We start from the raw sequence: 24,792 nt of genomic DNA on the forward strand, positions 1-24,792 counted from the left end.
TGTGTACACATTTGCGGCCGTGAAGGTCCATCCCCTAAGCGATGAAGGATGTTTAGGTGGGTAGCCCATTAGTAATAATTATAGTAGGTAATTATACCTAGGTAGGAACTAATGACCTGAGACATTAAGTTTATTCTAGATGAAGGAAGGTCGAGCTATGACAGTCGGTGGACTCGGATTCTCGGATTCTCGGCTACTCTCTCCACAGTATCCCTATCCCCGCATCCACCTTCCTGGTACCCGAACCCGACATTTCCGTTCACCTCGTTTCACATTATGCAAACACAAGCAATCATGGCCCCTGTACCTCCTCCGCAGTCATCTCCAACAGTGTCTCAGTCTTCCAGATCCCTTTCGGGCAAGCGTCCTTTGTCTACCAATGCAGACGCCGACGAGGAAAACCGTCGGAAAGACCCGAAGATTAGCAGGGCCTGTGACACCTGCAAGAGAAAGAAGATACGATGCGATGGCATAATCCCATGCAGCAATTGTGCCAAGAGGAAGCTCAATTGCGCTTATGACACCAAATATGGCCGAGGGCGACCTCCAACTCCACCACCTTCAACCGTACTCAATGAACCCCAAGACAGAACACGAAGTGGTGATTCAAATGACCATTCTATCTGGCACCAACCAGGACCTGTTGCTCACGGTATCTCGACTTCGCAAGCGCATTTGCGCGCCTCGCCCGAAATCGAAATCGAGGGTCAATATTTTGACCCTACCTCGGGGTTGAACTTTTTACACCGAGCGTGGAAAAAGTTGTTGACCCAAAAGGATGAGTCTACATCATATGATTCAAGCGATACGGAGCGAAACCAACTTCTCACTTCGGCCGGAGACCGCCCGTTTCATGTCGACAACAGCACATCAGACGCCTTTATCCCAGATGCCTCGACAGCGAGAAAGCTACAGGAGTTCTATTTTGAAACGTGTGTTGTGACTTACCGTATGTTCCACCGACAAACTGTTGAAGGTTGGATGGAGCTGTTCTTGAAGGATCGACAATTACAAAGGCCGATGGCTCAGTCCCTTGGTAATTCCAGGACTGCGATTCTCCTTACAATCATGGCTATCGCGACTCTGCGCCTTGAGAAAGTACACGGGGAAATGTCCACGGAGGATGAGTCACTTGTTCTACAACGAAGCGATCATTTGTTCTGTGCTGGTATGAGATTGACCGAAATGGAGATGGGGTTCCCTCGCCTAGAGTCAGCACAGGCGCGCCTCATCCAGGTCCTTTATCTTCTTCAGACTGCTCGTATGAACAAAGGCTGGTATACATTCGGGAACGCATTCCATATCACGCTCTCCTTGGGTATGCACAGGAGACGCGATCAAAAGCGAGACTTTCCTTTCACGAGCAAGCGACAGAATTATATCACTTCGGAGTGCTATAAGCGCACCTTTTGGGCGGCATACATAATTGACAAGTATCTCAGTGTTGTATTTGGTCGGCCTCGACTTTACCAAGATGATGACATTGATCAGAACTTCCCAGATAATGTCAATGATGAAGACATGACTCCACAGGGACCTTCCACCCCGGATGAACCAGCAGATTGTTACATTGATGCTCTCATATTTCATGCAAAGTACATACCGCCTGCCAACTACGACAATATTAGCTCTACTAACACATTTGTAGAATTGCCCGAATAATTGGAAAGGTGTCACAAGAAGTATACTCAGTCAGCGACCTGTCCAACCAAGATCGCCTGGCAGCTGCCCATCGATCTAGCCGCGAATTACATGAATGGCATGCCAGCCTGCCACCACACTTAGGTACTGTGAAACCATCGACATTGATTCCTAGTTTCCGCCGTCAGGCTATCGCTTTGCAGCTTGCGTATTCGCACGCCCTCATTCACACCAATCGGCCCTTCCTTTTGACTGAAGGAGGGTCTGAGAATGTCACCGAATGCATCTCTGCCACCAAGGCCAGTTTAGAGCTCGTCAACAGAATGGCGGGGGATAATACGTTACTTCATTCCTTCTGGTGGACGCACTATGTCATCTTCTGTGCATTGGCAGTGGTCTACGTTTGGGAAATTCAACGAACCACAAGACCTACTGAGATAGATACCCAGTCTCTAGGCAAAATCTTTGATCTAGCAGAGAAATGCCACGGTCATATCAAGCGAGCATCTACTGGTCTATCACAAAACCAACGATACAGTATCATACTTGACGAATTGAGATCAGAGGCACAAAGATGTCGAATCTTGAGGGGAAATACGCCTCATCCACAACAAAGTGGTCGCCCTGGTGGCGAGACCAACGCCAACACAGAGATTGGGTTTCCATTCTTGCAGGATCCGGATATGTTCGGATCTACGGTGGGTGTTCAGGAAGAGCTAATGCCGAACATGCTGGACAGTTTTCTGTTCAGTGACTGGCAGACTCTTGACTCATCGGTATGTGTATCCCTGGACCAATTGGCAGTGCCCTTGTAGTAATAGCTAACCTTAACCTTCTTCGAAGGCCATCTTCCCATTTCCTGATCCAAATTCGGTTTCCCCGACCTTCCCCGCAGTTCCATAAGACAGACGGTGGGAACTTGTTAGGAGATACTCCACTTTTTGGACTCAGAACTCAATGTTATCGGACTTCGCGGAAAAGATGACTCCGGACGGCAAGATTCCGGGGGTAGTCCGGGGTTGCCAAGACTGCTAACGCACCCCAGTTTGCTTCGCTCTCGAAGTGGCTTTTCTATATCTACCTCGTGGGGTTGCCATGGACCACAACACGTACTTTATAAGATGATCTCAAATCACTATTTCGATATATCTTTTATTCCAGACACCAACTAGCTCCATCATGGCCGACAAAGACGCTGCAGTGGTGCACCTGGAGCATCAATCAGGCCAGGGAATATCTGCTGACGATGCGGAGTTCTTGTCGAACTTTCTAGATGAAGCGAAAAAGAAAGTCCTTAGGAAGGTGAGAGTGCAGTGGTAAGCGGTATAATGAGCTTTACTGACAAAGTGCATGTAGGTTGACGTATGCATTCCTCTCGATCTCTCCCTATTGACCCCAAAAACGATGACTGAGTTTCAATTCTAGGTGAGGCTTGTTCCTATGCTTGCTCTCTTGTACTTGGTCGCGTACATCGATAAGACAAACATTGGTATGTCCTCCCAGAAGCCCCATGCAAGACATTTTCTTACTCCCAACAGGAAATGCCAAGATCGAGGGCCTTCTTCCAAGCCTACACATGGACGGTGTGCAATACAACATTGCCTTATCCATCTTTTTCATACCTTATGTCCTTGCCGGTACGCAACCTTTATGTGAAGCCTATGGATATCCACTAACGTAGTTGAAGAGGTGCCGAGCAATATAATCTTGAACCGGTTCAAGAAACCGTCACAATATTTGGGATTTCTGATCTTTTGCTGGGGTGTGATCATGCTTTGTACGGGGTTTGTTCAAAACTTTGCCGGTCTAGTGGTGATCCGCTTCCTGCTGGGACTTTTCGAGTAAATCCTCCGAATCATATCTAACGGTGTTCCCCCTATACTGACAATTTTCCAGAGCTGGCTTTCTTCCAGGTGCCGTACTTGTGATTTCGAAATGGTATCTCCCAAACGAGACACAGACCCGCATTGCTATTTTGTATACATCTGCCGCTTCTGGCGGTGCTTTCTCGGGTCTGCTGGCATTCGGGCTCGCCAAAATGGATGGCATAGGAGGCTACGAAGGATGGCGCTGGGTCAGTTCTTTCTTTTCTCATCTGTTAAGATCTGTTAAGTCTTTATTTTCTAACATCCATGTCAGATCTTTATTATAGAAGGTCTCGCAACCATTGCCATGGCCGTCGCTTGTTATTTCCTCCTTCTGGACTCGCCATCCTTGTCTCCAGGCTGGCTGACTTCAGATGAGGTTCGATATCTCGAAGTGCGTCAATTAGCCTCCAATAATCACAGTGGTCGTCACAAAGGATTCGACAAGGAGATAATCCTCAGCGTCCTTTTGGACTGGAAGATATATCTTCTTATACTTGCCACCTGGTCCAATGCTGTTCCCAACTACGCACTCAAGTTCAGTATGCCCGAGATCATCAAAACCATGGGCTACAAGTCAGCCAACGCCCAACTTCTGACCATCCCCCCATACGCCGTCGGCGCTGCGTCAGCTTACGGCTTTTCCGTGTTCGCGGATCGCTTCTCGTGGAGAATGCCCTTCATCCTGGCGCCGCAGTGCTCACTTATAGTAGCATTCGGAATATTATTTTCCAAAGCCGCCGACATTGAGAATAACATAGCACTGTGCTACTTTGGGATTTGTCTCGCTTGCTTCGGAATGTATCCCATTCTCCCCGGCGTCAACGCTTGGAATGTTTGCAACATTCCGAATCCTCACAAGCGCGCCGTGGCCATTGGTTATCTAATTTGCGTGGGTAATGTGGGTGGAATCATCGGGAGCTATATTTACAGAGCTGAAGAGAAGCCCCGATACCCCACTGGTTACGGGACTTCACTTGGGTTCGCTGCTGCTGGAATTATGGCTTGTTTATCCTTGGAATTTTGTCTCTGGAGTGCAAACAAAAAGAAAGCTCTCATGACTGTGTCTGAAATTGAGGAAAAGTATACTGAGGATCAGCTTCAAGAGATGGAGGAAAGGAGCCCTATGTTCAAGTATAGCTTGTGAGATATCAACATGGGTATGCGGAATTGACGAAACCAACTTTCCAAGAAATGGCCTTTCCACGTAACTGACGAAACGGTGCATCAAAGGCTACCAAATAGCTCTAGACCAAAAAGATATTCTAAGTCGACAGAAACACACCCAGCAATGATATCTTCCCTATAGCGCTCTGCGTATTTGATAGCAAAGGCAGCCCAACCGTTCATGGGAAGGCTTAGATCCACCGGAAACGACACATAAAATTTCCGCTGATGGTGCATAGCAATACCCTTGGTAATTTCAAATAATCCGCTATGAAGACGTTGGATCACAGTATTTATCAAGTCCTTATCGGAGAGTCCAATATCGTGGGCTCGAAATGGCACTGACACCCACCATGCATCTCCGGTAGAAGAGGTATTGTGCTCAAAGATAGGTAGGCCATCTTGCACAAATATTGTACGAGTAGAAGACATGGATTTTGTCATAGTAAGAAAGCCTGGATCAAATGTTTTGGTTATCTGAAAAGTACATGGGTAGTTGACTATTACAATGCTTTTATGTATTTTGAGACCATGGTATGCACGCCAGAAATGATTCAAACCTGGCCCATTGAGTCTTTCAGTCTTCACACAGGTTTTACTATCTTCAAGACACAGGTGTGTTAGCCTTTCTGTTTCAAAGGCATCCTAGAAAATGTCTTACAACACAAAGCCTTTACACATACGAGCTAACATGGAACAAAGACCACATAAAAGAGGAACAGTTGAACGCTGATCACCGCTTATTACTTGTGCATATAAGAAGCCCAATCCCATTACAGGATTAATCAACGACTACCAAGTTCATTAACTCTTCGCACCATGGAGAAAAAGTCAACCACGGATGTTTTCATGAGCATATCACCTGAAGATGCGCTAGAAAGTGCGCGTGGCAGGAAAACCAATGTATATCGCAGCTATCCACTGCCAGCCACTGTTCGTCGCATCTGGTTCTACACCACCGCTCCGCTACAGTTTATTGAGTATGTGGTGTGTATATCACACAATGAGCTGGAATCCAACACAGGCGGAAAGCAATCGTACAGTTACAAGATTCTCCAGGTATGGATGTTGAAGCGCCCTATCTACCTGCATCAGGCTATCTCGCGCGGCATACTGAAAGCTCCCCCGCGAAAGTACTGTTGGGCGACGGAGAGTTTCTTGGATAGCTGTCCGTTCTATCGACAGTATCCAGTGAGAGGTCAGAAGGAAATCGTTTGGTAAAGATGAAAATGCAGTCACTTTTACTTCCTATTACTAGATAGCGAACAATGAATTGACTTTCTTCTGTCTTTTTCCAAGTTAAAGTAATATTGAAAACCGAAACGGCAGAATGTTCGACCGTGCTCACTCTATCAAGCGAGTGGAACCACCAGGAGATCTACCTATTTTAGTAATAGTGTCAGGATTAATATACACTAATTACTTGGCGTGTGAAGGCTGAAGGCTGCTAGTTGGCATTGTTGGTATTAATTAACCCTCCAACACATAATGCACTCTATATAACATAGGGACTGTGTGCAACCTGCAGATATACCTACATATACCTTGGCACTACAATGCCAGAGATTATCTAGGCCTATTGGCAATCTGTCCAGGCTTTTTAAAGCCGTCCACGATACCCCTTGCACATGTGGGGTTCAACTATAGTGGTCTGCGATATACATCGCTCCATATATTAAGAGCTCTTATTGCCACAAAACACCAAGTGATGTATGGAAAGTAGGGCGTTATTTGATCCAACACACTCCGTTAATATTAATGATTGATTTTTATGTAGTCTAGTGATACACCATAGGCCACTTTCTGAGTTCTTTCTATGCCTGTTGTATATTGAAACATAGATGGTTTATATATGCATCCAATAGAATCACAGAATAGCCCAAATAGTGGATCTTTCCGTGGACCGAATTAGTTCCGAAGGGCTCCTATTGGTCCGATTACTGATCCTTCAAACATTTCCTCCGCTTGACAGGTTGATCACTCATCACGGCATGTTTTACCCCCGAACTCCGTAGGTAAATGTTGGACAACAGCTTCTGTGTGTTCAGGAGATGTAAATGGTCCGGCAACAATTAACCTATACATATATAAATTGAGGCCCGCAATATGAATGCATCTTTGGTTTCTTTTCTTTTGTTTTTCTCTTCCAATTCTCTCACAGTCAAATCCGTATTTGACACAGTATCATGGACCAAAAACAATTTAAAGTTGTCATCGTGGGTGGCGGCATTGCTGGACTCACTCTAGCCTTGATGCTAGAGAGAAATGGCATCGATTTTGTCGTCCTTGAAGCGTACGGCAGCATTGCACCTCAGGTCGGGGCTAGTTTCGGCGTTTTGCCAAACGGCTTTCGCATTCTGGACCAGCTGGGTTGTTATGAGTCAGTTTTGAAGATGGCGGAATATCCAGTCGATAAATTCCATTTCCGAGATTCCCAAGGACAACCATTCTGGACATTCGATAACTTTGACGAGACTTCAATCGGAAGGTTTGTAGCATTTCCATCATTATCGAAACAACAGGATCAACTGACAGCACGTAAGACATGGTTACCCTGTCGTTTTCCTCGACCGACGAATGTTGATAGAAGTCCTCTATGAAAAAATCCAGGATAAGTCCAAAGTGATCACCTCTGAGCGGGTCCACAGTATCGAGAATGGTACTTCGAGTGTCACGGTTACCACAACGACTGGTCAGACCTACATCGGAAATATCGTAGTCGGAGCAGATGGAATCCATTCCAAAGTGCGTCAAGAGATGTGGAAAGCGGCCGAAAAGATAGATCCCACCTGGATTGATCCCACAGAGGAATCTGGTATGAAAATCAAACCCGAAGCACTTTGGAAGTACTGGCTAACTCTTGTGAAAGCACTGCCTGCAACCTACGCATGCATCTTCGGCATTTCCAAAGGCGTCAAAGGGATCGAGAAAGGCACGATGAACTCGGTGTTCAATGAGCATTACTCGTATCTTGTCCCCAGTGGACCAGGAGACCTCACGTACTGGTTTCTCGTCCGGAATATGGGAAAGACGTACTATGGTGCAGATATCCCTCGGTTCACCAAGGAGGAAGAGGAGACATTTGCAATGGAACATTTGGATGACCAGATCACCCCCACGCTTCAATTTTCCGCTCTGTATAAGAGCAAGATCGCCTCGGCATACAGCAGTCTGCCAGAATACGTCTATAAAAGATGGCATTTCCAGAGAACTATGACTATTGGCGACGCCAGTCACAAAGTAAGACTACTTACCCGAGAACAAGAGCATGCGAAGACTTACCAATATTTCTTCCAATAGTTTGAGCCTTTGACAGGCCAGGGAGGAAATAACGCAATGGAAACCGCCGCATCCCTGACAAATCATCTCGTTGCTGCCCTCAGAAACTGCCAGTCAGGGACGCTGTCGTCTGCAGACATTACCAAAGTCTTTGAGAACGTTCAACAGCAGCGTGAAAAACGTGCGTGGGGATTGGTCAAAGCATCCCATGCTAGGCAACGTCTGGACTGCCTGGAAACGCCCTTCATGAAGTTCATGGCAAGATACGTGTTGCCGCGCTTCCCAAAATCCGTTGTTCTCAGCAAATGGATCGACACGTATTCTCCCGCAGTGTCCTTGGACATGCTTCCATTGCCACATAGGCCTCGAGAAATTGCATATTTTGACGAGCGCTTCAGAGTACCGTCATCTCGGGGCGTGGTAACAATCTTGTTGTACGTCGCATACTTCCTCTTAGCCTGGCTAGGCTATCGCCAGCTCTCCACAGCAATCAGAGAGAATGGAACAATGGGGTTGGTCCGCCAGGCAATTCAGAACCACTCGGTTCTGCTCCCAGGAGGAGTTGAAGCTCCCCTTCGCCAGGTGTACACAGGTCTCGGACCCGTTGACCTCATCTTGAAAATATTGGTAACAATATTCCTGCCAGCGGTCTCCAACTTTTCTACACCGGAGCAGCCATTGCAAGTTCTGTACTTCTTGGCTTCTATGATGCCAATCATCGCTATATGGACGGTGGAAGGGTTCCGACCAAGGAACAAATGGACCCTTCTTGCCACTCCGACTCTATGGGCGGTTCTGTATCAGTTGCGAGGTATTGGGCTGATCGCACCGCTCTATTTCGCATCGAGCACTTATATTTCCTCTGGGATACAATACTTCTCCCCAAGTACCCGCACACTTCCTCAATCCACCGCCCGAGCCATACTGCCTGCACTGGTATTGGGATTCGTCGTACCTACAATCATGCTGTTCTTCCCATTGGCTGATGCCCTAAACACGCGACAGGTCTTCATTGTACTGTGGCAGCCCGCTCCGGTATATGTGGTTATCTTGACTCAGATATTCTCTCGTATCATCACATTGATCGGTTCGGACACACCGGCCAAGGCTGATAGTGCAGCGGAGAGCAACTATAACCGTGACATCCCACACCTGCAAACCCTCTATGCTGTCGCTGGTTGTGTATCTGCTTGCTTCCACGTGGCCATGCTGCTGAGCTGGGCTGCTCTGGGCACAGACTTTATCACTAAGGCGTTTATTCCATCCGATGCCTTCGCACAGGTGTCAACACTTGCAGACGGCGTCTTCGTGTTCTTCCAAAACGACTTCTTGCTTGTTGCAGCGGCAACTCTCCTGTGGTGCCTCGCTAGCGTGTGGGACCTGTACCGCCTTGGTGTTTGTAACGTTTCCTGGCAGATGGCACTAACCGGTTTGATTACGGGTTCCGTGGTAATCGGACCGGGTGCGACTGTGGCAGCTGTGTGGTATTGGCAGGAGGAGGTTATGAGTCGGACATCTTTCCTTCGGCATGGTCCGGGTCTCTAGCTCAGCCTAGAGTCCTTTATGGTGCGATTTTGGTGTTGAAAACCACATGATCAAGGAAGGAAGGTCACATTGTAGTAATTGGGATACTGTATAAATTCCCCATAGAAGTTAGAATGATGATATTGTAGGAACTATTCAAGAACTTGTACCAGGGGTAGGAAATTGGCGGTATGGAAGGTCAACCTTTAATATGGAAAATACCGCATGGTGCACTGGCGGTTGGAGACTGCCGTAGTATGTGAAGGAAAACAGGGTATTAGATCGCAGGTTTGAAAGGCATAACTGCACACGAGCCCTGAAGGCTATCCTGGAGAGCTAGTAACCCCAACTGAGATCCACCTCATATTGTGCGATACTACCCTCTCGACATCAGACCGGCGAAAGCCAGCCACACAGCCCAGAGCCACTGGGAGCCGGCTCAGTTCTGGCTAGGTTAGCTTTGATGGTTCTACTTGACGCAGTGAATAATAGTAAACAATAGAGTGGGCGTACTGTTGATCAATTTATACTCGTCGATGACCATCATCATACTGCCTGGTAATTCGCCTTGGGGGGTCCGAAAGTGCGATAGCCCGCCTGGACTAGACGGATAAGATATTGTAAGGGGAGACGAAGGAAACTCGCCCACACCGATGCCTTGATTGAACAGGTATCTCTCGACATCATGCACATCAAACCAGTCTTCGTCAGCAGGGACATGAGACACGCCATTTGTCATTCGGAAGAGGGCGAAGCTATCCGGAACAGCGTCACCGGAAGGTAGTAAGTGTGTTCCTGCACCACCAAAACTGATATATGGGAATCGAGCATCGATGACAGGCTGACAAGGTTCCATGGTAATGACACGTCCGAAATAGTCTAGGATTTCGGCTCGTGGCATTCTTTGTAGGAGTAGTCCAAACTCCCACATATCTTCATCTTTGTATGACGGATTTGACAGAAACTGATGGCCACTTTGAGCACAAGCGCGGAAAAGCCGTTGGGTGAAGGGTGTGGTCGCATATTGGATGGTGTGTGTTTCAGCAATAAATGGTGTCACAGGGATGTGAACCAAATCGTTCGATTGGTTATCCAGGTTCTGGGTATTAGTCGACGGAATCATGCCAGCAGACGAGCCCAAAAACAGTTTCCAGAAGTCAGACTTCGAAGTGTGATCTTTTAACCTGCCGATTGATACCTCGGACGCGACCTGCGCGTGGGGTTGCTCATTGACAACCTGGGATGGTTCTGAAGGTTGGTTCTTTTGGGACCCTTGAAAGGGAATATCGGCCCGCTTGAAATGCGACACTATATCATCCCGGAGCAACTGTACAGTCCGGAAAAGTTGAGGCTGGGACCACTGCGACCCGTCCCGGATCACTTGATTGTCGAATGCATGCATCGTCTGGCTTAGCTGATTAAGTACATCTTCCAGTTGCTCTACGCGAGCTTTCAGTGAAGTGAGTTGAGACTGCTGACGAGATCGGTACGCCTGTTGCGCTTCGCGGACTTGGGCGCGTCGTATCTGTGGCGGTGAGACTGAGTGATTTTTTTATTTTTACCTGCGGAAAGGGGCCTCACGGATTTTGCATCTTCAACTGGTTTTCGGGGTCGCCCAAGAGATCTTCTTACTTGTGATGTGGGCATTGTACAATTCGAGGGTATGAAGGTCCAGTAGTTTGGCCACGACTCAGTGAGACCGCTAAGTATTGGAATGCCAAGCCCGCATTCCCGCGAGAAGTTACTTGGCCTCATGTTTGAACTTGGCTCATTAGTATATTCTACATTCGGATTTTTCATTATTTTCATGAATGTATGATCTCCTGATCTCTTTTCGCTTACTTACCATTAAATATCTCGTGGTCTGCAAGTAAAAAAAGGTGGTGTGAATACATCTTTACCTGTCCTTTATTAGCTTAGGTCAGTACTGTACTACAGTATACATTCAACACTGTCTCACCTATTCTATTGCCTAAATCCAAGAATATCCTAGGAATATCCCAATTTGGAAAGATAATCACCCATGGATGTCAGCTTATGGAGTACAGAATAAGTACACCGCCACATTCACCACGTTCCCATCGTGGCTGGGCAGCGGGGCCTTCATCGGATTTAAAAACAGACCCCGCTCTGCAGGCACCCTTATTTCCTGCTTTTCCTGACTTTCCTTCGTCTTGAACGTTCTTCGTTCTATTTTATCTCTAAACTTGATCAGAATGTCGAAGCAGGATGATCTGGCCTATGGTGGCTACTACCAGGGCTCGGAACGTGGGTCCGGAGATGGATCCCGCGGTCTAGGAGATACATTCAAGAAGCTCCGCGACACCTACAAGAGCCATGGATCCTCACATGGCCAGGCTAACCAGACATACAACCCAAGTGGTTATCAAGGCGTACGCTTCACCCCTCCATCAGCTTCCACATTCACTAACCGGTTCTCTACAGCCGAGTTACCCAACCCAGACCGAGCCGCAATATCAGCAGAGCCAAAGTACAGGACAGCAGCAAACCCCTAACTATCAGGGGAAACCTCCAAAGGAAGACAAACTGTCCGGTTTATTGGGGAAACTTCAAGGTACTGTGACCGAGATTGGTTCCGAATTTGCGCAGAAACTCGGTACCACCATCGACCCACAGGCGTATGCCGAGTATGGACCCAGCAAACCCAACACAGAGCATCGATTTGGTAGCTTTGCTCCTCCCCGGGAACATAATGATGCCAAGTGGTATGTGGACGGATGCAGCTATTTCTGGGCTGTGTCGCGAGCTCTGGAAAACGCCCGGGAGTCCATTTGGATTCTAGACTGTAAGTTTGGATCTTCCCCGGATTTTCCTTGCATCCATGGATGCGGCTAACTTGACGTAGGGTGGTTATCTCCCGAACTTTATTTGAGAAGGCCGCCGGCGAAGAATGAACAGTACCGATTGGACCGTATGCTGCAAGCTGCAGCCCAGCGGGGCGTGCGCGTCAATGTCATCGTTTATAAGGAGGTTACGCAGGCGCTCACTCGTATGTCTATGATCCTTGAACATAGAAAATAACTCAGCTAAAAGTCCCTACAGTGTCTTCATCTCACACAAAACATGCCCTAGAAGATTTGCACCCCAATATCGCGGTCTTCCGTCACCCCGACCACCTGCCTGACCGCCAAGAGCTGGCAGCTTCCATCACATCGTCCTTCCAGAACATGTCACTCGACTCGGCAAGTTTGAGTAAGATGTCAAAGGACACGCTGAAGGGGCTATACGGAATGAACGATGATGTCATTTTGTATTGGGCTCATCACGAGAAGCTTTGCTTGATCGATGGTCGGGTTGCATTTATGGGTGGTTTGGACATGTGCTTCGGCCGCTGGGACACAAACCAACATGAGCTCTCGGATTTACATCCCTCGGATGTCAGCCAGACCTTGTTCCCTGGCCAGGACTACAGCAATTCTCGCGTCCTTGATTTCCAAGATGTTGTCCACTGGGAGAATAACCAACTGGACAGAAAGACCATGTCTCGGATGGGATGGTCTGATATATCTGTGAGCCTGCACGGTGCAGCCGTGGAAGACTTGCGGCGTCACTTTGTGGAGCGATGGAACTTCATCTATGATTCGAAATACAAGGTCCGCAGTGACTCTAGGTACGCGAGACTGGCCCTCCATGGAAGGCCCATTTCCTTGACTGGCCACCAACAGGCTGGTTCTCCACAGCCCAACTTGTACCCCTCGGGGCAGGCAAGCCCACAGAGTCAGGCACCTGCGCCATCCTGGCAGCAGAAGCCTAGTGGAGTCACGTCGCCTACCTACCCGCCGCCACCAGGTCAGACGTCGAGTTCGCATCCAGAGTCGCAGTCTCAGTCGCAGTCGCAGCCGCAGTCGCAGTCTCAGCCTCAGCATCAACAATCTGCCGGGGTATATCAGCCCTACAACAGTACTAGCGCTTCGACCTATCCCCCACCGCCAAGCCAAAGTCCTCTAGGTCATCAATCTCAATCCTCTCATTCCCCGAGTCATGATACGAGCCAGTATAGCTACACTGGGAATTCATTCCCTCCTCCTCCGCCTGGACCCCCACCAGCGCAATCCACTACCAGCACCTCGTATCAACCATATCAACCGGGTCAACAACAGGAGCAGAAGCCCTATTTCCCACCCCCACCAGGCCAGGAAGCATCCCACTCCAACACCCGTGGAATTGATGACTACCAGCACGAAGGTGATCGCGAACGAGGTTCTTTGGTGCCCCGTCGCTTCCGAGAGGACATAAACCAATATGGTAATTCCCTTCGTGGTCAGCTCGCTGGACAGATCCACCAATACCAGGATCGACTAACCACATACGGCCGTCCTACCTCCTCGCAAGGCCGAGGGAATATGTCATGCCAGATTGTGCGCAGCTGTGCGAAATGGAGCAACGGCAGCCAGCTAGAGCATTCAATTGCCGACGCGTATTGCGCCATCATCCGAAACAGTGAGCATTTCGTCTACATCGAAAACCAGTTCTTTATCACTGCGACCGGTGATTCGCAGCGTCCAGTGAAAAACCAGATTGGTGCCACAATTGTGGAGAGGATTTTACGTGCTGCCCGTGCCGGTCAGAAATATAAGATCATCGTGGTCATTCCATCCGTTCCCTGCTTTGCCGGTGATTTGCGAGACGATGAGACTCTGGGAACACGTGCGATTATGGAGTTCCAGTACAACTCCATCAACCGCGGAGGTCACAGTATCATGGAGATGATTGCCAAGGAAGGATTTAACCCCATGGAATATATCCGTTTCTACAACCTTCGCAATTACGATCGGATTAACAACGGCAGCATGATGGCTGCAGCCGAGCAGCAGAGTGGCGTGAACTACGAGGATGCCCGCAGACAGTATGATCTGAACACAGCAGGCCCTGGTGGATACGCACCGAGCACCACTCGCAGTGCTTTCGATACTACCGCGCCGTTCCAGAAGTATCAGCAGGCTGCACACCAGGTACAAGGCAGCCATGCTTCCTCGAGCCGGTGGAACAGCGTGAGCGAGTGCTATATGCTCGGCGGAGAGGATATTCGGAAAGTGCCGTGGGATGGCCACCCCGATGCCGAAATTGATGCGTTTGTGAGCGAAGAGCTTTATGTTCATTCAAAGGTTCGTTACCCGCCAACTTGGATGATGATTCGACTTCTAACAAAAGCATTAGGTGATGATCGCCGACGATCGTGTAGTTGTTTGTGGATCCGCAAATCTGAACGACCGTTCTCAATTGGGTGACCATGACTCTGAGATCGCGGTCATTATCGAAGACTTCACGCCTGTGGCATCCACCATGAATGGTAAGCCATGGACTGCCAGTCGCTTCGCTTCGTCTCTCCGTCGCCAGTTGTTCCGGAAGCACCTGGGTCTTTTGCCACCGCAAGACTATCAACGCCCGGATGCAAACTTTGAGCCCGTGGGAGTCCCCAACCAGTTTGACTTCGACTGCCCTGAGAGCAAAGTCGTCGCTGATCCGCTTTCCGACACTGTGCAGAGTCTTTGGAACTCGCGGGCGCACACAAACACCGAGGTCTTCCGGAAGGTCTTCCACGCGGTTCCGGACGACTCAGTCCGCAACTGGGCTGAATACAAAGAATTTTATGAGTACTATTTCCACACGACTGAGAAGGGTGCTGAGGGTATGGAAGGATCTGTACGTCCAGCGCGATTCCGATGGGGTCATGTTGTGCGCGATGACTTTGCGCCTGGTGCAGAGGGGGCCAAGCAGGTCAAAGAACTGCTTAGTCAAGTGAAGGGTACTCTGGTTGAGATGCCTTTGATGTTCTTGATCGAGGAAGATATCGCCAAGGAAGGATTGACTCTGAATGACTTGACCGAGCCAATCTATACCTAAGTGGGAGATTGCATTTGCCAAGTTGGGAGTACTATTATCGCTCATCCCATTTTCGTCTTGAATTCGAACATTCTTATTAGCTAAATTGTTGAACCCAAGCGAAGTCTGACTTCTTTCTTTTTGGTAGCGATGGTGTTCGGGAAGCATTGCTTTCTTTCATGCCCCCGAGTGAAAACGATACTCGACGTGTAGCCCAACACATCTGAAAACTTGGGGTTATGCCAAGCCCGGGATAGTATTGATGATATTGTTCTTCAAGAACAATCGTAGGCGCAATGTGATTGTGGCGATTGGTCAACCTAAACTTCCTTTGTTCGCGATGCCCTTCCCATTGGACGAAATCAAACATACTCCGAACTGTTGGGTACTTTCGAGACCCCCGGCTTAATATTGTTCTTGTCCCTATGAAAGACTTGTGAATGTACCAACTAACACCTGCCTAGGAAAAGGCCCCCTCGAACATGTCTGTGGCGTTCCTTCATGAAAGGCACCCCTCGGAGGATATGTGATGCGACCAATGTCAACGTCTCTCGCTGCATGCACTGACTGCGTGCCAAAACAAAGAGCAGAAAGCTAGAGGCAACGACGTCTACATTCATGGCCTCGAGAACAATATCAAACGACTCCGCAATGGGCCTCCACCGCAATCCCAACCCATGCATTCTGAGTTGATTCTACGCCTTCGTCAATGCCAATGCAATCAAATCAGCAGTTCAATGTGACATTTGCATTGGCTTCCATCCCCCAGGCGGGACCTCCATCATATTGATAGTCCGAAGAATACTCCCTCGACGACTATAAATATCAGCTTGTACACCCAGCTTCAATTAATTTCTCCACCACCAGCTCACATTTCGATCATCCAAAATAATCTTTCAATCTTTCCAAGCTTCCGCTTTTTAAGCTCTTCTCAATCTTCGGAATGTCTCGCGCTCAGGTCCAGAAGCAATGTGAGTAACTCGCCTCCAAAACATACACTGCTTCATCATCTCTTCTATACCGTATACTAACATGTCTTCTCTGATAGCCCCCGGCGGTGGCTGCGTCGTCATGAAGTCCCCCGGTGGTGGCTGTGTCGTCATGAAGTCTCCCATCCCCAACGGCTGCGTGGTCACCCGCACTCCCGGCGCCGAGTGCAACATCATGAAGCGCTCTCCCGGCGGTGGCTGCGTCCTCATGAAGTCCCCCGGTGGCGGCTGTGTCGTCATGAACCGTGAGTACTACCTACTCTCCAATAACGACCGATACACTGACAATGTCTTCGTGGATAGCCGCTGACTACTAAATGTCCTACACGAGTTGCGCCCAATTCCAACATTCCACTAGCCACCATGGCTTGACCTAGATCTTTTGTCGCCATTGCTGATCTTGAAACGCATAATTCCCTGATTTATCTTCGCCGCGGACTCTTGAGAACACTTTCAACTTTTCAAAAATATCAATCCCTCGAAACATGACCTCTCCGCTTTGCTTTTGCTTTTGTGAAGACTCTTTAGTCTGTCTGTCCAGTTCATTCTTTCTTCGATTGGGACAGTTCATCTCTTCGATGGTCTTGCATGATCTTCACGACTGTCGATTTCGATTTGTTCTGCTCTTTCGAATCTTCGTGGACATCCGGGTGACAACGGTTTCTTAGAAAGGACTTGCTTTCTGTTCCTTCAACTACATTCGGGGGATTTCATTACATACTTCTAAATCGGTTGATTGTGTTTCTCTTTTCAAAGTGGTGCGGGTTCCTCTGGTTTCTTGTTTGGTTGGTGGTTTGGGTGGATTGGGTTTTAATTTCTAGTTAATTCGGTCATGGTAGTTGATAGGAATGGATCATTGCCTCAAGATCTTTTCTCCTTGCGTATTTCCTATTGTGGCTCAACCATAGAGAAGGAAGCCATGTAGTGGCCACCTTCCTATTTAAGAAGGGTTTTGTTGGACGTGAGCACTTTCCCTCTACCCCTATCAACTCTTCCATAACCCAACTCTCTTGTCTTAACTGCTTTATCTAGAAAGATAGTACAGTTGTCAATCGACCGCATAATTTATTGAGTGGATCTCAACCTAAAAGGCAACTGGAGTCCTATCAATACAGGACATTCCATTACACTGATTGTGATGTACCACCCCCATCCTCGTCAGAGTGCTCATAAGTCTATAGTCAACTTGCCTGTGCTGTAAAAGCCGAATATACCAACGAAGCAATGCAATGGGCCGACCGCGCCAGGTACCATGTCCAAATAGCATTGGAACTACTCTATAAGATGTCTATTTCTGCAATTTCTTCAGTTCCCCGACGAACGTCTCGGTCCATTTCGAACTGAATGAAAACGGTTGTTAGCGTTACTGATTACTAGAACTGACGGACCTCTCGTAGAAGACGAGGGACTGGGGAAGATGGGAGCTTTTAAAAAGGAAAAAAAAAGGAAAGGAAAGGAAACAACTAACCTGGTGTTAGTTGTGACAAAGCTCCGCAACTCTTCATGCATTTTCTTCCTGTCTTCCTTCTCCATTGTGAGAGCATCGTAAAGTGCGTCGGAGAGGCCATTTGCATTAGAAGGATTGAACAACAGACTGCCCTGTTGCATGAAGGCTGCTGCGCCAGTAAACTCCGAGAGCACCAATACACCGTGTCGGGCCTCTTGGCAAGCGACGTACTCGGAAGCAACAAGGTTCATCCCATCCCGGCGTGAAGTGAGAAGACAGGCATCAGACACGGAGTATAGAGCGGTAAGCTCCGCAAAAGAAACTGAGCGGTGGATGTAGAGCAACGGTGTCCAATTGGAAGTAGCTGGTTATATATTTGTTAGCATGAGATGCAACGGAGATCTCAGTTATCAATTTCTGAGCTTACCATATTTGCCGGTAATTTGGCCCACGAGCTTGCTCACCTCTCCCTCTAGATCCTGATACTTCTTGACATCTTCCCGACTTGGAATTGCGATCTGGATTAACACAACCTTTTCCCTCCATTCGGGGTGTTGTTCGAGGAAGAATCGGAAGCCCTCCAACTTTTCAGGCAGTCCCTTCGTGTAGTCCATGCGGTCCACGCCAATAATGATCGTTTTGCCCTTGTGTTGAGTCTCAAGCTCTTGGATTCTGGCCTGGACCTCGGGATGATCGATTGTGTTAGCGAATCTCTGGTATTCGATCCCCACGACGTATTTATCGATGCTGATAATACGACCGTTGTAGTGGATTTTCCCGCCTTCAACTTCCGCACCACTGATAATTGAGTTAGTGGTCATCAAAACGCTACCTAGGTACTCTCGGGGTCTTACAGATGAATTCCACAAGCGCTAGCGAAGTTCGCCTTATACTCATCGGTATGGAAGCCAACAAGGTCGCTACCAAGGACACCATCAAGCATCTGTTGTTGAAAAGGAAGGCCTCTCCAGAAATCATCTGCCGGGAAGGGGGTGTGAAGGAAGTATCCTATAGGACACGTTTTGTTTTGCGCATGAAGACGCTCACGGAGTAAACCCGGTAGCAAGAGTAGGTGGTAGTCATGCACCCATATCAGGTCACCATCCGCCGCCTCTTCACTGATTCGATCGGCGAAGATCTTGTTAACACGTTGGTACGCTTCCCACGTCTCGTTGTTAAACGAAACTTCCGATTGATAATGTAGCGTGGGCCATAAAACACCATCTAAGTATATTCGGTCAGCGATATAAACAGGACCGAGATATAGGTCACGTACTGGAGAATCCATTGTAATGGCTCTGGGCCAAATCCTCATCTAGGTATACTGCGGCGGCATTTTCTTTGGCTAGGGCTTTATCAACACTTCCTCTATCCAGTTCATCGATTTCCACTCCGGGCCAGCCTAGCCACAGGTAGTCGGAATATTTCAGCCCCTTCAAGGCGGTCACCAAGCCTCCGCTGGATGGAATCGCCTCGTAGGTGCCGTCCTTGCGCTTGACGGAAAGTGGAAGGCGGTTTGAGGCAATTATGAGCTTCTGGGGCTGGGCATCGGGCGCCATTGCTTTCACTCTTGATCGAAATTGAATAATAGCATAGGTTGAATGATATTGTCTATTTCCTGGATGCCTACGTAAACTTATATTCCGTGCGATAAGCAGCCTGATTTAGAAGCCAGCATGGGAAAGCTTGGCATATGTCATGGACACAAATCAAGTTCAAAACACACCTGGGCATCATTTCAGAAAACAATTCAATGATTCAAAATGATTCACGACCTGGTCATGCTGACTGTTAGATCTTTACCTAGATGGGTTTAAGTGTGAATATACCGAGTTCTTATATCATAGGGTGGAGGTTAAGTTTGATACTAAATGTATGGCTCACTACTAAATCTACTAAATAGCCTCTACCCCTATCATCATCTATATAGCCGGTATCCCATCTTATGTCGAGGCTTTGAATATTCACTATAGTCATGATCTGTCGTGATGATTTGGCCCTGCTGTTTCTTTTTTGCTCACACTACCAGATTTGCTTATCGATTGGGCGCGAATTTGTATGCTCAAGAGCCGCTAGGATCTAGGGGTCTAAGGGGAAAAAAAAGAAACACGAACGCAGTAGGAATTCTATTGTCCTTTTTTTGAGCTATCAATTCAGTACCAGACAACATGTTAGAGAAGAGTGGCAAATCAAGATATCAAAGACACGACGAGTTCTTCACAAGGATACGATCATACTATGTGACCAGCATCAATAGCGAATCAGTGAGCTATTGATTGCGGTACTTAACTCAAACGGCATCTTCAGGACATGAAGTAGGCATAACTCTACCACTGCTCTTTGTGGCAATGGCTTCTGGACATAACGACCCCGATACATCGCAATGAAAGTGTGATAGTCAGGATCATCTGCAATTTTTTCCATGCGGTTTGCAATATCAACGCACAAATTACGAGCATCACCTGGTAAGTATTCGCTGGCCATAGGGGCCATCGACCGTACAAGTCGAGGGACAAATGTCTGCATCATCACAGAGAGATATTCTCTATCGCTAGCAGTGCAAGGACGAAGATCACTTCTTCCAAGGACTAGAAGCGCACTTTACAAATCAACCCTAGTCAGAAATGATTTTGGGTATAACGATAACGGGGGGCTTACACGTAAAAGAATGGGTCCTTGGCTTCCAAATCGATCCCCATTTGATGCCTACTCGTTAGCCACAATTGATCCGCAAATAGGCAAGAGCACCTACTTTGGAACTTCTGCCACGATGAGCGACGGCACTGAAACGTTTTTCATGATCTTTTCCACGAGAGACTTTGCTGGCAGAGGACCCTCAACTTGGCCATCCGCGTTTCTGCAGATCCCATCCTGAAATTCGTAACATGATGGTCCCTTATCGAAGTTTTGACCGAATAAACTTCTTCATTAGAAAACACTCGAAATAAATCAAAGGGCAAGAACGGCCTACACTTCGGCCTGTCCAGTCAAGACAACAACGTTGGCCTCGATGGTCATGTGGTGGGGAAGGGGGGCATCTCCGTGATTCCCGTGGAAAAAGAAATAGCGCAGAGAGCCTTGGCCGTAAGAATCCAACATTGTATAGAAATAGTCAGAATAGTCAGAATAGTCAGAATAGTCAGAATAGTCAGAATAGTCAGCGACGACGACTGGGCCTGTAATGGGGATAGCCTTCTGCTGAATCCGTACACGAAATTTTATGGGCAAGTGAGGAGGGGTGTGGTCTCCGGACTCCACCGTGCAAGACGCCCACTATTTTAGTCGCAACACTGTCTCATTCTCGTCAAGTCAGAATAATTCGATTTTATATCTTCCTTTGGACTGTTATCGTCGGAACGCTCTCCTTCCGTTGCTGGTTTCGCAGTCGCGTGTGTAATAGCAGGACGCCAATTCTAAAAATATCCGAACATTCCATTTCTAGTCCGCTAGCAACCTCTCGACTCTGAGTTGGCAGATTGTCATTCATCCGCTAACTAGGTTGGTTTAACTAGGTAATTATCCTTACCATACTATAGCTTTGTACCACCTGGCATAGGAAATATGGTACGTAGGTAATAAGTATCCTCAATCTCCCAACAGAGACAATGTGGTTTCGTGAATCTGGGTTCGTGGGTTCGTTTTCATACTATACAATTCCTCACATAGCTATCATGATTGCGCGTTCAAAGTTTGGACATAACAAAGTAGACATTCATTCAAGATTGATAGATCACATAGAATCATTATTGCATGTTGGGAGAGCACAAACTATAAGAGCCCACTATAGCGAGTGCAAGAAACTGACACTCCTCGTCCAGCTTCATTTAGAAGACGGATTGGGCATCCCCGAGGTGTGAGGCCACTTGCGGAAGAGGTCGGCAAGATGGTCAATTGGCGCTGCCAAAAGGCCAACAGCCGTCTCATACGGTGGCTTGTCTGGGGCGCTGGGATGAGAACGGGATGGAACGAACATCTTGGTCCTTCCAAAGGACGTCGAGTACTTCTCACTCTCCTCTTGCGAGAGGACGCCTTCCAGCGCAGGCAAGTCATTCGTCTCTTCTTCCTTAATATGCTGAGACAGATCTTGCATCAGAGCCTTGATGGTAGGAATGAAGTCAGAATCCGAAGGCGTCATATTCTGGAATTTCTTCAGTTGCTCTTTGACCTTGAGTACATGTTAACCACGTTCCTAAGATAATGGGTATGGGTACCGACCGATTGATGCTCTTGGCGATCTTTGTTGGCTAGTTCCACGCCGTTGGGCACGTACTTCTCAAAGGCCGGGTAGACGACCAGCTCCTCTCCAATAGAGTGCCGTGCCAGTTCCCATGTAAACTGGTTTTGCCATTTTGTCTGCTCGGTTTCATCTGAGGTCTTGATGATGTTGTCGTAATACGACTCTATTTCTCGGTGATCCTTCTTAATCGCATCGCTGATGGTGGGTGCCATGGTAATAGAAGATATCGCGAACGTGCGTCTTGAAATAGGTAGTGCGAGGCGGTTGGTACTAGTTACTCTGAGGCCACGTAAAAGCAACGACATAACGATATATATCACAAAACTCAATTATACCAGATGCTTTAAGGGCTCTCTTATAGCCAACGGAATAACACAAATTTCCTGATATCAGTCCAACTTACGACATGACTATGACCGAATTATGCTGCAAAAACTTGGAAACTCCAGAATTCGGTATCTTTCATTGCAGGTATTCAGATCACTCAAACAAATGCACCAGTCAGATTGAGGCTATTGATAATCGTCATGATGACGGGTCATCAATACTGGGGAAACGTTGCTCTAGAACTTAACAATACCAGTTTCAGGAGACAGGACAGCTTTAGATGAGCTATGCCTTCCATCATATACCGGGCAGCCTCCCAAGGTTACATCCGTAAATTACTAAGTGTACCGACCAATGATGTCGGCATCATTACATATGTCCGTAGGGGACCCTCGATGATCTATAGAAGTCTCAATCATTTTGCTAAGCTTATGTTAGTCACATTCCAAATATATTCCGTTCGCTCTGCCATAAGATATTCTCGGTAATCACTATATAAGGATGATCCCTAGGAGAGAAAGACTTCAACTATACGCACATTACTGGGCCATTACCATAACACGACTTCGATAAGTACATATTGTAACTGCAGTTCATTGAAATACTTCTGAGCAGTGGAGGTTAGACAAATTTATATCAAGGCAGATTTACGCTTGTACATGTTCACATGATACCTATGGCTCAACGAAAACCACCTTGTCGCCCAGTGCCTCCTGAGCCTTTCATACCACCAAGATCTTACAATGTTCATCCCTGTTCTCAAGCAAAGATTTGAATCCCTTTTCCACCACCTCGCTCAGCGTTATCTTCGAAGTGACCATCTTGTCGGGATTCAATTGACCTGAGAATCCATCAGCATCTCCAAAGTCCGCTCATCAATAAACAGGACGTACCATAGCTTATCGCTTTGATCACATCCTCAAAAGATGTATTATCATAGAGGGCTGCACCCATATAGTTCACCTCCTTATACATCAAATCATTCACGCAGACAGCAGGTCGTTTCTGCCACACCGCAACGTTGACGATTGTTCCATGCGCGCGACATGCCGGTATGGCCCCGTTCAGGGCTCCCTCCACACCAGCGGTGTCGAAAAGGACGTCCGCACCGATGTCATCGGTCAGTCGAAGTACCGTCTCGGGAACATCCACGTTTCGGGGATCCAGGAGATGAGTCGCGCCGAAGGCTTCGCTTAGTCGTCTGCGGTTTTCCGTAGGCTCGACCACTATAATTTCTCTGGCACCTTGCACCTTGAGGACCTGTACGATACCGATGCCGATAGGGCCTCCACCCACGACTAGAACATTGTCGCCGGGTTTGAAAGGTGATATACTAACCGCATGCCAGGCTACCGCGAGTGGTTCTACCAATGCCGCTGACTGTAGGGAGACATTGTCGGGAATAGGGTAGAAGTGTTCAGCAGGGGCGTTGATATACTCGGCTAAACCACCACCGTAGCCTTTTATCAACCGAATTAGCACTCAGTGACGAAAAAAAGGATATGAAACACTTACCACTTAGACCGACGAACCCAATATTATCGCAGCAGTGTTGAATGCCCTTTATACATGAAGGACAGGTCTTGTCGAAGATAGTCGGTCGGACGACTACTCGCTGGCCCGCGGCGAGGTGTTCTACATCGTCGCCGACTTCCACAACAACGCCGCTGAATTCATGGCCCATAGTGACGGGGTATTTAGAACCTGTGATGGGGTGTGGGTTTTTCGGGATAAGAACGGGACCGGTTGTGTACTCGTGGAGGTCTTTCTATGTTAATAGATCGAGATCGGAAATGCTTCACAGTCTGGGGAAGTGCCTACCACTACCACAGATTCCGACATAGGCCGGTCTCATCTACAGAATACAATATCAGCAAATTTTATATTCGATTTAGATATTTCAACATGCGACATGATCGAAATACCTTGACTTCCCCTTTCCCACATGGTGGCTCTTCGATTTTGTCGAGGCGAATATCACCGCGTCCGTGGAATCGCGCTGCCAACATCGTTGCCTTGCTCTGGGTGTAACATGGAAGACTCATACAAATCTGTGATGGGGACAAAGTGTGCTTTGGGTTCATGCATTGTCAATATGAATTTCAAAGCTGGCGTGTTCTGAGCCATGCCCTTCTAAATATCTAGATATACTACCTAATATACCGCTGATGACGAACGAGAATATGACGCGCGCCGAGAATCCGTCCGGGAATGCCTATTAGGGAATACAGCATAACTTGAGATGCAAAATGAGAATACCTGCCTTGGGCAGTATAACAATAACAGGAACGACAAGGTCGAATGTCGATCTTGCGTCAGTCATTAGGGAACATACAGAAACAGTAAGCCGAGAACCTGACCTGTGGATAAAATGAGAATTCGAATGCGGAAATAACCCAGTGGCAACATAGCCATGCCATGCGAAAACAAGTTCAATCGCAATATGTATTAATGTATGCGTGTACTGCCTAC

The 24,792-nt window shown here is 47.7% G+C and overlaps 11 protein-coding genes across 11 annotated transcripts; 6 read left to right on the top strand and 5 right to left on the bottom strand.

The window, feature by feature from the left end:
- Positions 1–294: 294 nt before the first annotated feature.
- N7525_006653 (Zn(II)2Cys6 transcription factor) lies at positions 295–2,544 on the top strand (the record flags this gene model as incomplete). The annotated part of the gene is made up of 3 exons (XM_002568834.2): positions 295–1,595; positions 1,649–2,417; positions 2,485–2,544. The coding sequence occupies 3 exons, from the start codon at positions 295–297 to the stop codon at positions 2,542–2,544; spliced, it is 2,130 nt and encodes a 709-aa protein (XP_002568880.1).
- A 276-nt stretch (positions 2,545–2,820) lies between these two features.
- N7525_006654 (putative MFS transporter) lies at positions 2,821–4,653 on the top strand (the record flags this gene model as incomplete). Its single annotated transcript, XM_061213797.1, has 6 exons — positions 2,821–2,943; positions 2,998–3,003; positions 3,067–3,130; positions 3,180–3,278; positions 3,555–3,715; positions 3,781–4,653. The coding sequence occupies 6 exons, from the start codon at positions 2,821–2,823 to the stop codon at positions 4,651–4,653; spliced, it is 1,326 nt and encodes a 441-aa protein (XP_061068228.1).
- Positions 4,654–5,492: 839 nt separating this feature from the next.
- On the top strand, positions 5,493–5,894 carry N7525_006655 (uncharacterized protein; the record flags this gene model as incomplete). Its single annotated transcript, XM_061213798.1, has 1 exon — positions 5,493–5,894. The coding sequence occupies one exon, from the start codon at positions 5,493–5,495 to the stop codon at positions 5,892–5,894; it is 402 nt and encodes a 133-aa protein (XP_061068229.1).
- A 965-nt stretch (positions 5,895–6,859) lies between these two features.
- On the top strand, positions 6,860–9,497 carry N7525_006656 (FAD-dependent oxidoreductase; the record flags this gene model as incomplete). The annotated part of the gene is made up of 3 exons (XM_061213799.1): positions 6,860–7,161; positions 7,217–7,913; positions 7,974–9,497. The coding sequence occupies 3 exons, from the start codon at positions 6,860–6,862 to the stop codon at positions 9,495–9,497; spliced, it is 2,523 nt and encodes an 840-aa protein (XP_061068230.1).
- Positions 9,498–9,945: 448 nt separating this feature from the next.
- On the bottom strand, positions 9,946–11,123 carry N7525_006657 (bZIP transcription factor; the record flags this gene model as incomplete). The annotated part of the gene is made up of 2 exons (XM_002567159.2): positions 9,946–11,001; positions 11,109–11,123. The coding sequence occupies 2 exons, from the start codon at positions 11,121–11,123 to the stop codon at positions 9,946–9,948; spliced, it is 1,071 nt and encodes a 356-aa protein (XP_002567205.2).
- Positions 11,124–11,692: 569 nt separating this feature from the next.
- Positions 11,693–15,341, top strand: pld2 (putative phospholipase D (PLD); the record flags this gene model as incomplete). Its single annotated transcript, XM_002567160.2, has 5 exons — positions 11,693–11,869; positions 11,922–12,282; positions 12,343–12,486; positions 12,540–14,602; positions 14,655–15,341. 5 exons carry the CDS (start codon positions 11,693–11,695, stop codon positions 15,339–15,341), a joined length of 3,432 nt encoding a protein of 1,143 aa, XP_002567206.2.
- A 922-nt stretch (positions 15,342–16,263) lies between these two features.
- Positions 16,264–16,626, top strand: N7525_006659 (uncharacterized protein; the record flags this gene model as incomplete). Its single annotated transcript, XM_061213800.1, has 3 exons — positions 16,264–16,291; positions 16,369–16,554; positions 16,613–16,626. 3 exons carry the CDS (start codon positions 16,264–16,266, stop codon positions 16,624–16,626), a joined length of 228 nt encoding a protein of 75 aa, XP_061068231.1.
- Positions 16,627–17,597: 971 nt separating this feature from the next.
- On the bottom strand, positions 17,598–19,315 carry N7525_006660 (trehalose-6-phosphate synthase; the record flags this gene model as incomplete). The annotated part of the gene is made up of 5 exons (XM_002567161.1): positions 17,598–17,649; positions 17,778–18,120; positions 18,184–18,554; positions 18,611–18,980; positions 19,033–19,315. The coding sequence occupies 5 exons, from the start codon at positions 19,313–19,315 to the stop codon at positions 17,598–17,600; spliced, it is 1,419 nt and encodes a 472-aa protein (XP_002567207.1).
- Positions 19,316–20,504: 1,189 nt separating this feature from the next.
- On the bottom strand, positions 20,505–20,774 carry N7525_006661 (uncharacterized protein; the record flags this gene model as incomplete). The annotated part of the gene is made up of 2 exons (XM_002567162.2): positions 20,505–20,676; positions 20,728–20,774. The coding sequence occupies 2 exons, from the start codon at positions 20,772–20,774 to the stop codon at positions 20,505–20,507; spliced, it is 219 nt and encodes a 72-aa protein (XP_002567208.2).
- Positions 20,775–21,576: 802 nt separating this feature from the next.
- On the bottom strand, positions 21,577–22,205 carry N7525_006662 (uncharacterized protein; the record flags this gene model as incomplete). The annotated part of the gene is made up of 2 exons (XM_002567163.2): positions 21,577–21,921; positions 21,972–22,205. 2 exons carry the CDS (start codon positions 22,203–22,205, stop codon positions 21,577–21,579), a joined length of 579 nt encoding a protein of 192 aa, XP_002567209.2.
- Positions 22,206–23,042: 837 nt separating this feature from the next.
- N7525_006663 (2,3-butanediol dehydrogenase) lies at positions 23,043–24,329 on the bottom strand (the record flags this gene model as incomplete). Its single annotated transcript, XM_002567164.1, has 5 exons — positions 23,043–23,161; positions 23,214–23,780; positions 23,836–24,084; positions 24,142–24,175; positions 24,246–24,329. The coding sequence occupies 5 exons, from the start codon at positions 24,327–24,329 to the stop codon at positions 23,043–23,045; spliced, it is 1,053 nt and encodes a 350-aa protein (XP_002567210.1).
- Positions 24,330–24,792: the final 463 nt, after the last annotated feature.

The sequence above is a fragment of the Penicillium rubens genome (assembly GCF_028828025.1).
Source record: "Penicillium rubens strain IBT 27055 chromosome Unknown utg000003l_segment0_segment0, whole genome shotgun sequence".
Taxonomy (NCBI): Eukaryota; Fungi; Ascomycota; class Eurotiomycetes; order Eurotiales; family Aspergillaceae; genus Penicillium; species Penicillium rubens.